The following is a 14,949-nucleotide window of genomic DNA, read 5'->3' on the forward strand; positions in this document are numbered from 1 at the left end:
TAAACGTTCAAGTCCTACCTAGATTACTCTGTACACAAGTTAAAGAAGATGCAGAAATATATGTAGCTTTATAACTATATAAACATTTATTATATCATTTCAATGTAAAATACGCAAAAAAGAAAACGTTTTCTATACTTGTACATAATATTATATCCATATCAGTTCCCCGATGTTAAATTTCAACTGGCCACAAATTTGCTATAAAAAAGGGATAAAAGGAATCGTTTACAAATCACACAATACAAAGACCATACATCACCATTTACACATGACTTCAGTGTTTGTATGTCTCACATTTGTTTTATTAATTAGTGAGAAAATAATAGGATATGAAACAAAATGCTTACTTCCGCAAGTCTTTGATGTTATGAGTATTTTAAGTACCAGCAATAGACAAGAAAATCCGGATGAACATATTATAATATGTGGGTATTTTTAAAAGTATATAAAAATGACGATAAGAATCAGCAATACTTGATATACAATCTCAGTTACTGAAAATAATTGGAAATGTCATTTTAGCAGATAAAGAACAGGATGAATGCATACAATTTGAGATTTCGATAACAGGCGTTTTGCCTTAAAAACACAGACATTCATATATTAAGGGATCTACCATTTGATTTTTTAATTTTAAGGGAGCTATAGGAAGAAAAATGTTGTCCTGGATTTTTATTTTTCTTTGTATTCCGCTTTTCTTGACGTTTTTTAATATGAATTGGTATTCTGCCTTTTTTTGACAAAGTGTTTCATCCTGCCTTTTATTTTACTAAAAACTTCTGTCTACCTATTTAAAAATTTCATCCTAGCCCACCCAAACTCCATAAAAATCATATGGTAGCTTAGTTTCATTATAATTAATGAAAATTCTGACTCACAGTGTTAGCTTGGTAACCTTTGAGAATATTAAGTTTATGCAAAAGATCGATCAGTTTACCCGGATAGTATCTACATTTACTGGCTCAGTAAACAACTGTAAAAATTAGGACGTGCTATCCCGCTTTAATTACTGCAACAGCTACTAGTATTCAATTGTCATGAGCAGTAATTTGAATCGAATACAAACTTTGAAAGTCCCCTGACCTTTAAAGTTAACGCATATATTATAACTTGTTTACGTACCTCACAGGTAAATGAAATTTAACTTGTTAAGACGACTGTGTAACTTGGCGATATAACTGTAACTTATACATAAAATATACGACTGCATGTTATATTTTGTTTTTATCTAAAAGTAATAAATGCTCAAAATCATATTCAGTGTATTCAAACATTTATTTTATTTAAAGATCTCGCATTGATATTCTACGATCATGAAATTTGACTCTCATTTTTAAATGAAAATCTTATGCCTTCCCCACTTAACACTGACGCACTTAGGATGTATATTTACTTGTATCTCATTATTTTTGTCCTATATTTCAAAAGTTCATAGTCACTGTGTTCATAATATTTGATGAAACGCATATTGATTGCCCTGGTCTTTGAGTGTCGTTGTATTGCAACATGGCAGTAGGAAAAGAAAAATGCTTGGAGATTTTAAAAGCAAACTTGTTGGTACTTTTGACCTTAGTGGGAGCTGCAGTTGGATTTATTATAGGTGTGGTTGTTCGGAATACAAACCCAACGGACAGCACACTCATGTGGGTTGGTAAGTAAATATTAGTTACTCTAGTATTGTATTTTGACCGATGCAAAAAATAATCAATATATTCATTACTTCAACTTGTTTTAACCTATATCCAGCGTTTCTTCTTTTGTATCATCAGTAATGCTTTCAACAGTTGAAGCTACGTCATGGTGTATATTGCACAAGTAAAGTTGAATGTATAAACTTTTTAAGGTAGAAGAATTACTGATGCGATAAATATTGTACGCGACATTTCAATCATTGTATAATACAGAATAGAACATATCAAGCATTTGAACAACCAACTTATGGTAGTGACTTGAATTGTACCAGTAATTGTATTATAAATAACGGCTATAAACTCATTCTAAAAGGTTACCAATTCAACACTGCAATTAGATCTTTGAATATTGTTTTTATTGGACATAATATTGATTTTATTGTTAGTAAATTAATATGGAACTAAATATTATATTTGTATACATATAAACAATGATAGCTATACCATATGTCGGTACTTGTATCTTTGCAATGCAGAACGTCATATTTTCCTCTGACTGTTTATATGACTTTTTATTAGTTGTTTTTTGCTTTGAACTAGCTGTCAGTAACTCCGAGTACTCTCATATCTGTAGTTCGTGTCTTTTTGTTTTTGGGGATGTTTAAATACCGTCCACGTCCAATTCTGTGTTTTTGTTAGAAATATTACTATTTTTATCCATCTTATGAGTTAAGCCTTTTTGATGTTCTTTTTTTTTATAGTTGTTCTTATGTTCTACTGTTACATGTACACCACTGTTCGTTTGTTATGAGCGGATTGACGCCTTCAAATTTAAACGTGTTATACCCGTTAGATTCTACAAAATGCATGTCCCAAATCAGGACAATGGTTGTCTTCGGGGCCTTTTGTAACTTACTATAAGTATATATATATATATATGCCTTATGGGTTTTCCTCGTTTTTTGAAGTCCATATGATGACCCATTATAGTTTGTTAATTTTTGTTGTCTGAAGTACCACATCGTCTTATTTTTATATTTACTGCCATAGATTAGAATTGACTGTTAATTGAGAAAATTAACTTTGCAAGTTATGATCATTCTTCTCATATTTTGAACGCTAGCACTTGTCCCTAAAAAAAAAATTATGTATTATACACTAAACAACCAGTTGTATTCTCTTTTATATATTTCAACTGCTTCCTTATTTGAAAAAAAATAAACGAACATATATATTTCTGATTGTGTATTTATTTTGATTAAAACTTTATAGCAGATCTTTATATATACATGTAATGTATAGTAGTCACATATCAATTGTTGTTTTTAGTTTTGTACGTGACATTTTAGAGCTTGACATATACATTGGGTTTGACACATTCCCCATTTCCATTCTCAATTTTATATAGTATATACACACTTGAATATTCTTAAAGAAAAGAAAATATATGTTGACCTTTATATGACCCTTTTGTTAGTATGTCCTTGTGTATCTACCTTATGAAGTTAAATATCATATTTTGTAAAACAAAATTATACACCAATACCGAAAAAAACAATCCTTTGAAATTGCTAACCTTTAAAGCGAGAGTGCTTTTTTATTCTTATTGCAGGACTTTAGAATTAAAACATTTAAATTTCTGAACAAACTAAGAGGTGACGACGAGGTCACTTCTAACATTTACATTTACAAGTTATATATTTCATCACACCACTTAAGAATTGAGTCCAGAAGGTATCAGGGTACTCTCCTAAATGACAGAACTTGTACTCGTTGTAACTCCGGAGATGTGGAGGATGAATATCATTTTTTATTCCAATGTGTTAAATTTAATGATGACCGCAATCATCTATTTCAAGAGATAACTAAAAGTTGCCCCAACTTTTTAACTCTTAACGCAAGAGATAAACTGATATGGCTTATGAACACAGAAGATAAGTCTATTCTCACTGCTGCATGTAAATTTATTTCGAAAAATTGTTAGTTATGTGGCTTTCTTGTCTGCTTCATACACGAGGAGGACTGTGTAAATACCACAGCTCCTTGAGTACCGCCCCTTGGTGTCTGTTGCAGTAGGGAAACCTACACTATTCTCAATACTTGTTTACTGCAGTATATGTTATTTGCTGTGAATATACATAAACTTTTTCCATTTGTTTTTGTTTTTCTGCATCAGATACGAGGAGGATTGTTAGAGCTGTTAAGATCACAATCCTAGAGCATCGTCCCTTGGTGTCTGTTGCAGTTAAACAATCATTTATTTTATATTTTATATTTATACATTTTCAGCAAAATATTATAAAATCAAGTGAGGAAAAAAAAAGTAGATAAATAAATGGAGTTTGCCACATCTCTAGAGTAGCAACTCTCAAATACTTTTTTTATTTAACAAATAATACATGTATGACTATTTCAATAGTTTATTTTACAATGTTATGTAAAATACTGTATGTGGTATCAATTATATATGTTATGTGTATATGCCCCCCTGGGGACCTAATTTGGAAAATAAAATTTATCTTATCTTATCTTATCTTATATACTATCTTTTAATTATTTCTCAACAAACCACATTACGTTGCATATAAACATGATGTTTTCTATTTAATCAAAACGAATCAATATAGGCTTAAGACAGCAGTTTCTGCATATTTCAATTACACGTTTAATTAATCCTATTTAGTATTCCTTTTCTATTCTCAGTTTTAATGTATTTATTGATAAAACACAATCTTTCTATTTTTACTTATTTCACAGTGCACCTGCTATGATCTTTTAATCTAACTGAATTAAGATTTTGTTTACTGAAAATTCTTGTCTTTGTCAAATCTACAATTTCGGTGACCAATCTATACAATTTTAAACGACCAACTGTATTTCATTATGACACATTTAAAAAATCTGGTAATGTAGTGATATTGCGCATTTTTATTTTTATTTTTATTATTATTAATAATTTTATGGGAGGTCACCTTTCAATTATTGACGTATGGCGAGAGGGTATGTGAAATTCTCTCATAATATTTCCAGTTAAAATCTAATCTTATGACTTGACAGCCAGTTAAATTAATATAACATTATACAAAATCACATTATCATATTACAATTGTGCTTGATTAAATTTGTAGAGCAAAAATACGTTTTTCGAAAATAACATCCAGTAAAAACAATGATTTCATGTAAACAAAAATTGAAAAAGATTTTTTCCTCATTGATCGTACTTAATGCCTAATTCACAAGTACATTTAATTCGAATTGAATTCGAATCGAATGCAAATCGAATTCGCTAATCGCGTTCACACGCTCTTCCTTTTTATTTCTAATTCGCGTTATCCAATTCGCATTAGAAATGCATTTTTGTTAATACGAATTAAAAAAGTTAATGTCGTTCGGACATTGTAACGTCCGGACATAAAACGTTTCGAATGCGAATTAAACTAATTCGGAATTAGTTAATGCGAATCGAATTCAAATAACGTGTGAAAGCAGCATAAAATAACAGTTGCAAAAAAAAAATAATTATGATTTAGCTTTTACTTTTGTTAAAGGTATCCTGGGAGAGATTTATCTAAACATGCTGAAAATGATGATAGTTCCTCTGATAGTAGCTTCAGTTATAACAGGTAAACAGGTTAAATTATTGTGATAATAGTTGGATATTTTTAGATAAAAAATGAAACAAACAAAAAAACGAAAACATTCACAATTATTTAAATAAAAAAAACTAATCAATGACAACCACGTCTTAACAAGGTTCCTGAGAGGCTTATATTTCAGAAGCAAAAAAATTTCAAAAAAATATGAAGGGGTAAATTATTCTGGTGATTTTAAATGGGTGGTTATTTGTCAAATATTTCTTTTTATGTGTCTTCCGTAGTATGGAAATTATTATTTAAAAACTTGGGTCATATAATATAAGATTGGCTATAAAAATTAGACGAAATGTACAAAAAGGACATACAAACTCATAAACTGACTACGTCATGGCAAAAAAAGAAAAAGACAAACAGTCAAACAAGTGCACAAAATAAAACATCGAAAACTAAAACCTTAGCAACACGAACCCCACCAAAATTGGGGGTTATCTGAGGTGTTCCAATAGGATAAGCAGATCATGTTTCACATATGACGACCGTCGTGTTTCTCCTGTAAGTACAAAGCTAATGATAAGTCCAATTCTGTAAGTAACACTTACGATCCGTCGTCATCTGCGATACAGATATTCTATAACCGTCAACAAACTCGTGATTACGTCCGTAAAATTTAAGAAGGGATGATTGCAGCTTCACTAGTTTAAAGTCTTAGTTTAATAGCTTCTTTGTGAGCAGCGACCAACTATCAAGGAAATCCTGATAGGAAATACAAGCCCTTGCATATTGTATCAACTAGGATATATATGTACTCAATACACAAGTGCTGCTGAATGATTGTTGTTTCATAAAAATAGAAAGTTCACAATTAGAAAGATGAAATCATTTCTTTTGAATTAAAGCCTTGTTTTCAAACGACCCTCATTGTCAATTTGTAGATGTAAGTTAAGATATGACGCAGACTTCACTGTTTCGGTTTTATCCTTTATATCAAGCTCGATGTGATAGATGTACTGAGCATGGTCACAATTATTACGTGAGAGAACATAATCTTTATGGCGGAAAGCAAAGTACAGGATACTTTATTTTCTTCCCAAGAAGTTCCAAAAACATCAATATAGATATGTTGAACATTTCTACTTTTAATTGAAAATTATGACTTGCGATACACGTCAACAAAACTTTTTATGTTAATAGCCTTAGTATATGAACTATGCTTGCCAATGATACAACTTTCCACCAGAAGGTCCGAGACCACAATTATTTCGTAGTGCATTTCTTTTAGAACATAAATGAAAATAAAAAAATCCCACCTTCGCTTTCTCAAAGAAACTTTTACAGTGTGTTGTACTACTTTTGGGACAAATTATATCAAAATTATAGAAAACTTCATCGTCTCTAACTCAAAATATGGACAATTTTATCTTTAGAGCGTCTTGAAATCTTTTGACAGCTTCCAAAGTGCTATTTTTCAACCTTTTTCACCAGGACCAAATTACTACTTTCCTTTAAAATTCTGGACCCCAATTTTTTTACAGTGTAATTTCACCCCCCTACTTGCAATTTGAGGCATTAAACATGGAGAATTAAATTTGGAAGGGGTATAAAAATTAATGGCAAGTAACCCACTGTCAACACTAGGGACTATATTTGTGTTTTGTCTTAAACAATGAACAAAACCCTTCCCATATAGAGCAAGATATAAATAGCCTGGCATTGAAGATATGGAACGAATTCATACGAGAGGGAAAAAATGCATCATTTATGTAAAAAAACAATAAACAAAATAACATATATGATACATGTTTACAGCACCAAACGACGACCACTGAAATACAGACTCATACAGAAAAGGATACATCACTTTTTTTTACATTTATTTAATATTATAATTTATTTCATTAAACAGGAACAGCTACCCTAGACCCTAAGTCAAATGGAAAAATTAGCTTAGTTAGTTTGGGCTATATTATGAGTACAAACTTCCTTGGATGCTTAGTTGGCAGTATACTTTGTGTGATCATTCGACCAGGTAAGATTTCCATATTCAGAAGCAATAAATACTTCAAGCAAATAATTTATTCTGTAAAAAAAAACCACAAAGCTGTATAATTTACACACTTGTTGATTCACAATGAACAGAATTAAATGTACTTGAAATTTATTTGAGTTTAGTATCTTGTGTACTTTTAACCGTTTTTATCCGTTGTTCATGAATAAAGGACTTTCTAAAGTGTGCTTAACTTTATCGAATTGTTATCTCTCTCAAAATCTGCCAGTCGCTTTTCATTTTAAATTTTAAAGACATTAATTTTGACAATATTCAACATGGTTAAAAACAAATTGAATACATCTCTTATACGTCATAAAACTCTAAATCTATAAAACCGATTCAAATCTGTTAATTATATGTTTATTTGTCATTGCATGGCTTAACTTTACTTCTTTCATACTTTAAGATTACTGCTAATGGTCAATTAGTCTAGAACAGTGTTTTATCGTTTGATTACAGGTGAAATCGCTAAAACAGAAGTTAAAGCATTAAACTCTGTTCCTTTAGAAACGGAGGACATTTTCGCTGATTTACTAAGGTAAAATAAGGAGGGAATTATACTTGCCCTTTTAAGTTTACAACGCATCTTTAGTATTCAGAGGATACAAAGGGAGCAGTCAATATAATCGACGAACGAAACACAATCTTATTACCAAATAGAACAAAAAGACGAAAAAGCACACTACAATAACCTATACTATATAAATTATCAAAATAAAAAAAAAATAGCAACTTAAACTCAATCGTAACAAGATTAAATTCCTGTGTATTCTAGGAGACTTTTTGCCGAATTTCGCGGTAAGATTAGTTCAATTCAATGTTATTACTACTGCTATGTCCATAAAAGTGTCCAATGACTGTTATACAATTGTATATCAACGACATGAGTGAAAATTAAATTCCGTATTATCATTACTATTCTTATCAGCAGTTGTAGTATTGATGTTACCGCTGGAAAGAAGTAATTATATACGGTCATTTGAAGGCTTCTATCCGTTTGACTGATTACAAATAGAAAGAAGAAATATATTCTTACGATCACGCTTTTGTGAACTTTGAGTCATCGATAGTAACATGTACTATATTTTATACGGATGAAACCTCAATATTTTCTTAAGGTGTTACCTTAATGGTCTGTGTATATGTAAAATGTAAGAAAGAAACAATTACACGAATGTAAGACAACTTTAATGGCTCGAGGTTAACAATATAGAAATGAGCTTCAATGACTAAATGTATCATAGTTTTTTGTGTTGTTGGATTGGTGAATGACAGATTTCATGTAGTTTCTTTTTATCAATCGATATATCAAATGCTTGGTTTTTGTTTTACAGAAACATTTTTCCCGACAATTTGATATCTGCAACTTTTCGTAAGGTAATCTATTGTTATAAGTTCAGTATGTTTTATCATGTAATGTTGCAGAAGCGTTTCCATCATGAAAAATTCATTTACTTAAATGTAAGGTGTCTCTCACTAACCATATATATGAACAGACAAACTATTATTTTATATACCCACAAACAAAACAAAAGTCCTTCATTTTATTTTATCTCAGATTTAGTTTTTTTATTTATCATCTTCTCAAAACTAAGTTACCGAAGGACTATATATCATATTGCCAATGTTCCCTAATTTTTGTTAAATTTTCTAAACCTGTATTTATAATAATAAATCATTAACAGATATCTTGATATAAGAATAAAATGCTTTTCTCGTTCAAAAAAATATATGGCGGTTACCTCGCTTTTTATGAAATAAAATATTTTTCTTAATTCCTCATTTACTGCAAATTACTCATTCAATTTTGAAAAAAGTTATAATAGTAATTTTATGAACCTCATGAAAAGACATATTTCTGCATTATTTAGACGCCTATATAATTTCAAGGTAAACGGGTGTAGTAGTTTCATGTACAGTTCACGAAATGACACAAGCTTAAATAAAGGCAACAGTAGTATACCGCTGTTCGAAATTCATAAATCAATTGAGTAAAAACAAAATCCGGGTTAATAACAAAAAAAGAGGGAAACACATCAAATATAAGAGGGAACAAAGACACAACAGAAAAACAACACTATAATGCAACACACACAGAAACGAACTATAAAATATCAAAGGCCATTTTCCTGACTTAGTACAGGGCATTTTCAGAACAAATGGTGGGTTGAACCTGGTTGTGTGGCTAGCCAAACACCCCGCTTTTAAACCTATACTCTAGCTTAACAATCAATGTTCATAAAACATCATCATATGCCTTTCCACAGAGAAACCTCAAATTAATGATTAATTAATAAAAAAAAATCTAACTCGTAGATAATGCCCTTTTAAGTATCTTTTCACCTTATTTTAGGCTATAATGTATTTCTCAAATTTCCTCGAAAATGTGTTTGAGCTATTGATTTTGACATTCGATTAGAGACTTTCCGTTTTGAATTTTCCTCAGAGTTCATTATTTTTGTTATTTTACTTTTTTCAATAACAATGCATGCGAAAACCCATCGAAAACTGGACGTCTCACTTATATCGTAATATTGGTAAGAAAAAACATACATATCTTCATCGGAGTCCCACAAGTTTGTTTGCTGTTTTTCAGACAATTACAAGCTACGATACAGAGAAGTACAAAGCAAATGTGACTATAAATGGAACAATCGTAGAAGTCATAAAAACTATGGTGACTGGAAAAGATCTATCAATTGCTAATAGCACAAATATTCTAGGTATATTCCTGTCATATAGTTTGTTATGATCAATGTTTACATGTATATTAACGAATACGTTTTTAATTTATTTAAAAAAGAAATGACCAGGAAACATAGACCCATGTAGAGTACTGTACTCTACACCATCAATTGTATTTGTAACCGTGTTGACGTGTAAAGTATACAAATCCTCAGAAGTGAAGAGTAATACATACAAATACGTTTTGGTGTGTTTTAGATAACACGTCCAGAGTAGTTTTTCATATCATTACAATCATCATTTATTCAATTTACTTGAATTTTATTTCGATCTATACATGTCAGTGGGAAAGTGTGAGTCAGCACTTTTATATCCTTGTTATATGATTATTTATTTAGGTATTTTGATAGCCAGTGCCGTATTTGGCATTGCCACTGCGTCAACAAAAGAAATTGGGCAACCTTTCTTCAAATTTTTCTACGCAGCTACAGAAATTATCTTGGTGATATTAGGAAAACTAATCTGGTAAGGATTCAAAAATAGTTTGTAAACGTTATCTACTGTCAAAAAAGACAATCAACTTGTCAGAGATACTAGACTTGAATAAGACGCGCGTTTGCTACAAAGAACAAACCAATCAGTGACGTTAAAAGGGTTAACCCATTGTGATTAATGTTGTTTTTAATTTATGTTTATGAATACTTTGTTATGGTAATTGCGTTGATAGAACTATATTGCATATCGACTTGATCACATTTTTAATTATCAGTTGTCACATGCACTAAGTCTCCGATTTAATAAAAACTTTAAGACAAATGATGATGTTAATGGTATATCTACAATATCATGTAGTGAAGTTATTCAGAGCTTATGTAGATTCAGTAAAATCAATGATTAAGTGTTTTGCCCAAAAAATGTATTAATAAGAAGATGTGGTATGAGTGCATACTTATCTGGTTTGTCATTTATTGCATTAATAAGGTTTGTTGGCGTTAGCAACTATGTATTATGGAGTTTAATTTCAGGTTTACTCCAATTGGTGTAGCGAGTCTGATTGGTAAAACTATTGGAGGAACAAAGAACTTAGAGGATGATTTCAGTAGACTTGGTTTATACATAGCAACACAAATGATTGGTTATTTACTCTTCATGATAGTAGCAGTTCCATTAACATACTTTATACTGATGAGAATGAATCCGTTTAGATTTCTTTTCACTGTGATTCATGCTTTTATAATAGTGTTTGCTACTTCTAGCACGTAAGTACAACAAACTTGAAATTAAACTTGAAAGCACGTTTCCTTATTAGTAAATATCAGAAATTACTACTATAGCAGACAACAGAAAACATATTGAGTGTTGTGAATATAGACATTTCTGCACCACCACTAAATATGAAAAGGACAGAATTACAAGCAGCATGAACACGCCTTACAAATAGTCAATCCAGATCTCGTTTAATTTCATTTATTTTCACATACTTTAAAAATGAAATCGACAGATTAAAAGAAATCTGTAATACAAATGCTAGTATTCAAAATGAGTTATCTGTCGTACCATATCATAAAGGTTGAATACATTGTGTCTAAGATTGATTGATATATTGATGTGTATTTCACTTAGCATCATATACCTACATGTATGACAACACGTTTCTATAAAACAGACACGAAAGACCATCCATAAACAAAATTATAATTGTATGATGGAACTAGAATAAAGCCTAAGCAACTGTTTCATATTACTCATAGAATTCGACAAGACATCTTGCAAAATTAATACCGAATTTTGCGTTTATGAGTGGAAAAGTGCTACGTATGTAGTGTTTAAAATCAATATTAATCTATCTTACATATGTATACTCATTTAAACTTAATAATAAGTATTGTAGTCATTTCATTGCTTTATTTATAAATATGTAACATGGGAGCAATCGAATTTTGCTCCAAACAAAACATTATTGAAACATTTAAATAAGAAGCACTTTTGTATTTTCAAATAAGTACAGCATACTAATTCATGTACGATAAATCTGATAATTTTCGTATCAGAGCCATTGCTATTCCTGAAAGTATACGACAATTAGAAGGACCAAACAAATTAGACCGTAGAGTGACTCGATTTGTTATTCCATTATGTGCTGCTATTGGACGTTGTGGGAGCTGTATTTACATAAGTATATCCTGTTTGTTTGTCATGCAAATCACTGACCAGGAAGTGGACGCTGCTTCGGTCATTTTAGTAATGTGAGTGTTTTACCGTTAGATTTAGTTACATACGTACACGATGATTATTGTTTTAACATAAAATAAAATTGATATAACAAATTCCAAAAGACGACCACCAAATATGAATATCATCGTATTAAGGTGGTACCCAACACTTTCACTAAAATAAATTTGGCTCGTTTAATTTTCATAAAATGTTGACAAGGTATTTACTTTGACCCTTTGACAAAAATATAAAAAATTCAAAAAATTTGAACCAACCGTTTTATCAGAAAAAAATACACTGGTTATATAGCAGTTTGACAAACACTTAGTTTGATCATTGAGAAGCTTAATATTCCCTTGAAATACAACGATTTAAAACGTTTAGAAGATTTTACACATTTATCTCCCTGTAGTGTTAGGTACCACCTTAAAACAAAAAAACTTGGTACAGCAATATTTTAGTAATACTATAATGTATAAATAATTCGGTACTGACGGATTTTTTTTTCAGCATTTTAACGACATTTTCGTCGTTGGCCATACCATCTGTGACAGGGGCTAGCTTGATTACTGTCATCATCCTACTCACTGCCTTAAATATTCCACCAGAAGCGGCGGCACTTCTGTATTCATTCGAGTGGTTTCTGTGAGTATAATAATGATAACAAACGATGCAATATAATCTGTATCTTATCCTTCGAATATTAACATATTAATATGTTTATTCCCGCACTGAAGCAATGAGGACATTAAGTGTAAACCTAAACCGTCCATCCGTCCATCTGTAATCCGTCTTCTCGTAAGTCTAGTTTTGGTTTCCGCATTTTTACGTGAGTTTAATTTGCATCATCGCTTTTCATGAAATTCATACACAATGATATGAATCAAAACCTTCAGACAGAGTTAGAACTTGGGTAGTGAGTCACTTAACCTGGAACATTGCAATTTGTTTCGTTTCTGCACTCTAACTTAAGTCTTCCTCGATTAAATTTTATGAAACGCATTTAGAATGGTAAGAACCACAACACGCATACAGAGTTTAAATTTGATTTATAAATCTTTTACCGTTCAGAGCTATGTCACTTTTGAACTTGGAAAACTGCAAAGTTTGAGCGCGTGTTCTCAAAGACATTCTTCTTTTTTAAAATGCCGGGTTTTGTGAAATGTATGTGTTTGATTATTATACAGAAAAATATGACAAATATTAAAAGCTACTTTGCTTTGTTTCATTCATGCATGATGTTATCGTACAACACTGTTAATTATATTCCCGTTTCAGAGATAGGATGAGGTCAATTACAAACTACAGCGTACAAGTGACATGTGTAGTGTTTACTCAGAGGATGTGTTTGTCTTCATTAAAAACTTGTAACAAGGATGATAAGACATTGGATGTATTGAATGAAAAAGAAAATGGAATTCAAATAGCTGAGATGGTTGATGACGAAAAATGTTTATCAGAGGAAACATTTAATCAACGCCTTTGAAATACTCAACCAAACTCATAGTTTTAAATATCAATTATACATATTGTATATTTTGTATTTTAATGTATCCAGTGTATTTAAAAAATACCGATATTGTATATATTTTTCAGTTGAAAACTTAATGTCTTAAAATAGTAAACCTTATATATATTCTGGTGAATCATACACCACATTGCATGTTTAATACGATATAATGTAAACGTTGTAAATCTGCCAGTTCATTTTGTTTTACATTTAATAAATGATGTAACAATGAAAAGAGTAGATAAAAGATGTTATAGGTGTTTGATATGTTAAAACAGACCTAATGTTCACAAAATATGGTTCTACAATTTGAAAAGGGTGGGCAAACAACTTTAGGAATGACACCTAAAAATGTTTCATGAATCATATATTTAGCTTCATAAAGGGGCCTGGTTCCCAGCCCTATACACAATCCGCCTGTAGTAGCCATTTAATCACAAATTTCCGATCATATTATAAAGTCATTTGACATTTCACGGCGAAAATCGACAACTCGAATTAAAAACACAAATATGTCAAATATAAAAAAGAAGATGTAGTATGATTGCCAAAGAGACAACTCTCCACAAGAAACCAAAATGACACAGAAATTAACTCCTATAGGTCACTGTACGGCCTTTAACCATGAGTATATCCCATAGCGCATAGTGAGCTATAAAAGGCAACTCTTGTTTAGCTTGATCATATATTCATTGTTTGGTTAATTGTAAAAATGAACTATCCAAACAAAGTACCCATTTGTTGTCCCAATAATAATTCATACCAAGATCATATAAAATTGTTTTAATACAAGTTGCCCAGTTTTTACATTTATTGCTATTTGCTACTAGTTCTTTGTAACATGAATTTATAATACAATTTTCACTACCGTGAATTTTAGTCCATACTTTGAGCATCCTAAAATTTCGCTCATGCAACAATGGAAATCTTCCTAATTCATAATATACCATTACATTAGAAGTGGACCTCTTGACACCGAGTAATGTTTTACAACAATAGTCCAAATGAATGTTTTCTACATTTGGTGCTCTATGAACACCCCAAACTTCACAACCATACATTTAAATACGTACAAGTCCTACCTAGATTACTCTGTACATAAGTTAAAGAAGATGCAGAAATATATGTAGCTTTATAACTATATAAACATTTAATATATCATTTCAATGTAAAATACGCAAAAAAGAAAACGTTTTCTATACTTGTACATAATATTATATCAATATTAGTTCCCCGATGTTAAATTTCAACTGGCCACAAATT

The 14,949-nt window shown here is 30.7% G+C and overlaps 1 protein-coding gene across 1 annotated transcript; it reads left to right on the forward strand.

Annotated features, from left to right (window-relative positions):
• The first annotated feature begins 1,422 nt into the window (after nucleotides 1–1,422).
• On the forward strand, nucleotides 1,423–13,946 carry LOC143082795 (excitatory amino acid transporter 1-like). Its single transcript, XM_076258651.1, has 11 exons — nucleotides 1,423–1,654; nucleotides 5,183–5,257; nucleotides 7,134–7,256; nucleotides 7,737–7,815; nucleotides 8,612–8,654; nucleotides 9,874–10,000; nucleotides 10,361–10,487; nucleotides 10,988–11,221; nucleotides 12,014–12,208; nucleotides 12,687–12,821; nucleotides 13,455–13,946. The coding sequence occupies exons 1-11, from the start codon at nucleotides 1,510–1,512 to the stop codon at nucleotides 13,660–13,662; spliced, it is 1,491 nt and encodes a 496-aa protein (XP_076114766.1). The 5' UTR covers nucleotides 1,423–1,509; the 3' UTR covers nucleotides 13,663–13,946.
• The last annotated feature ends 1,003 nt before the right edge of the window (nucleotides 13,947–14,949 follow it).

This window comes from Mytilus galloprovincialis, chromosome 7 (genome assembly GCF_965363235.1).
Source record: "Mytilus galloprovincialis chromosome 7, xbMytGall1.hap1.1, whole genome shotgun sequence".
Classification (NCBI taxonomy): Eukaryota; Metazoa; Mollusca; class Bivalvia; order Mytilida; family Mytilidae; genus Mytilus; species Mytilus galloprovincialis.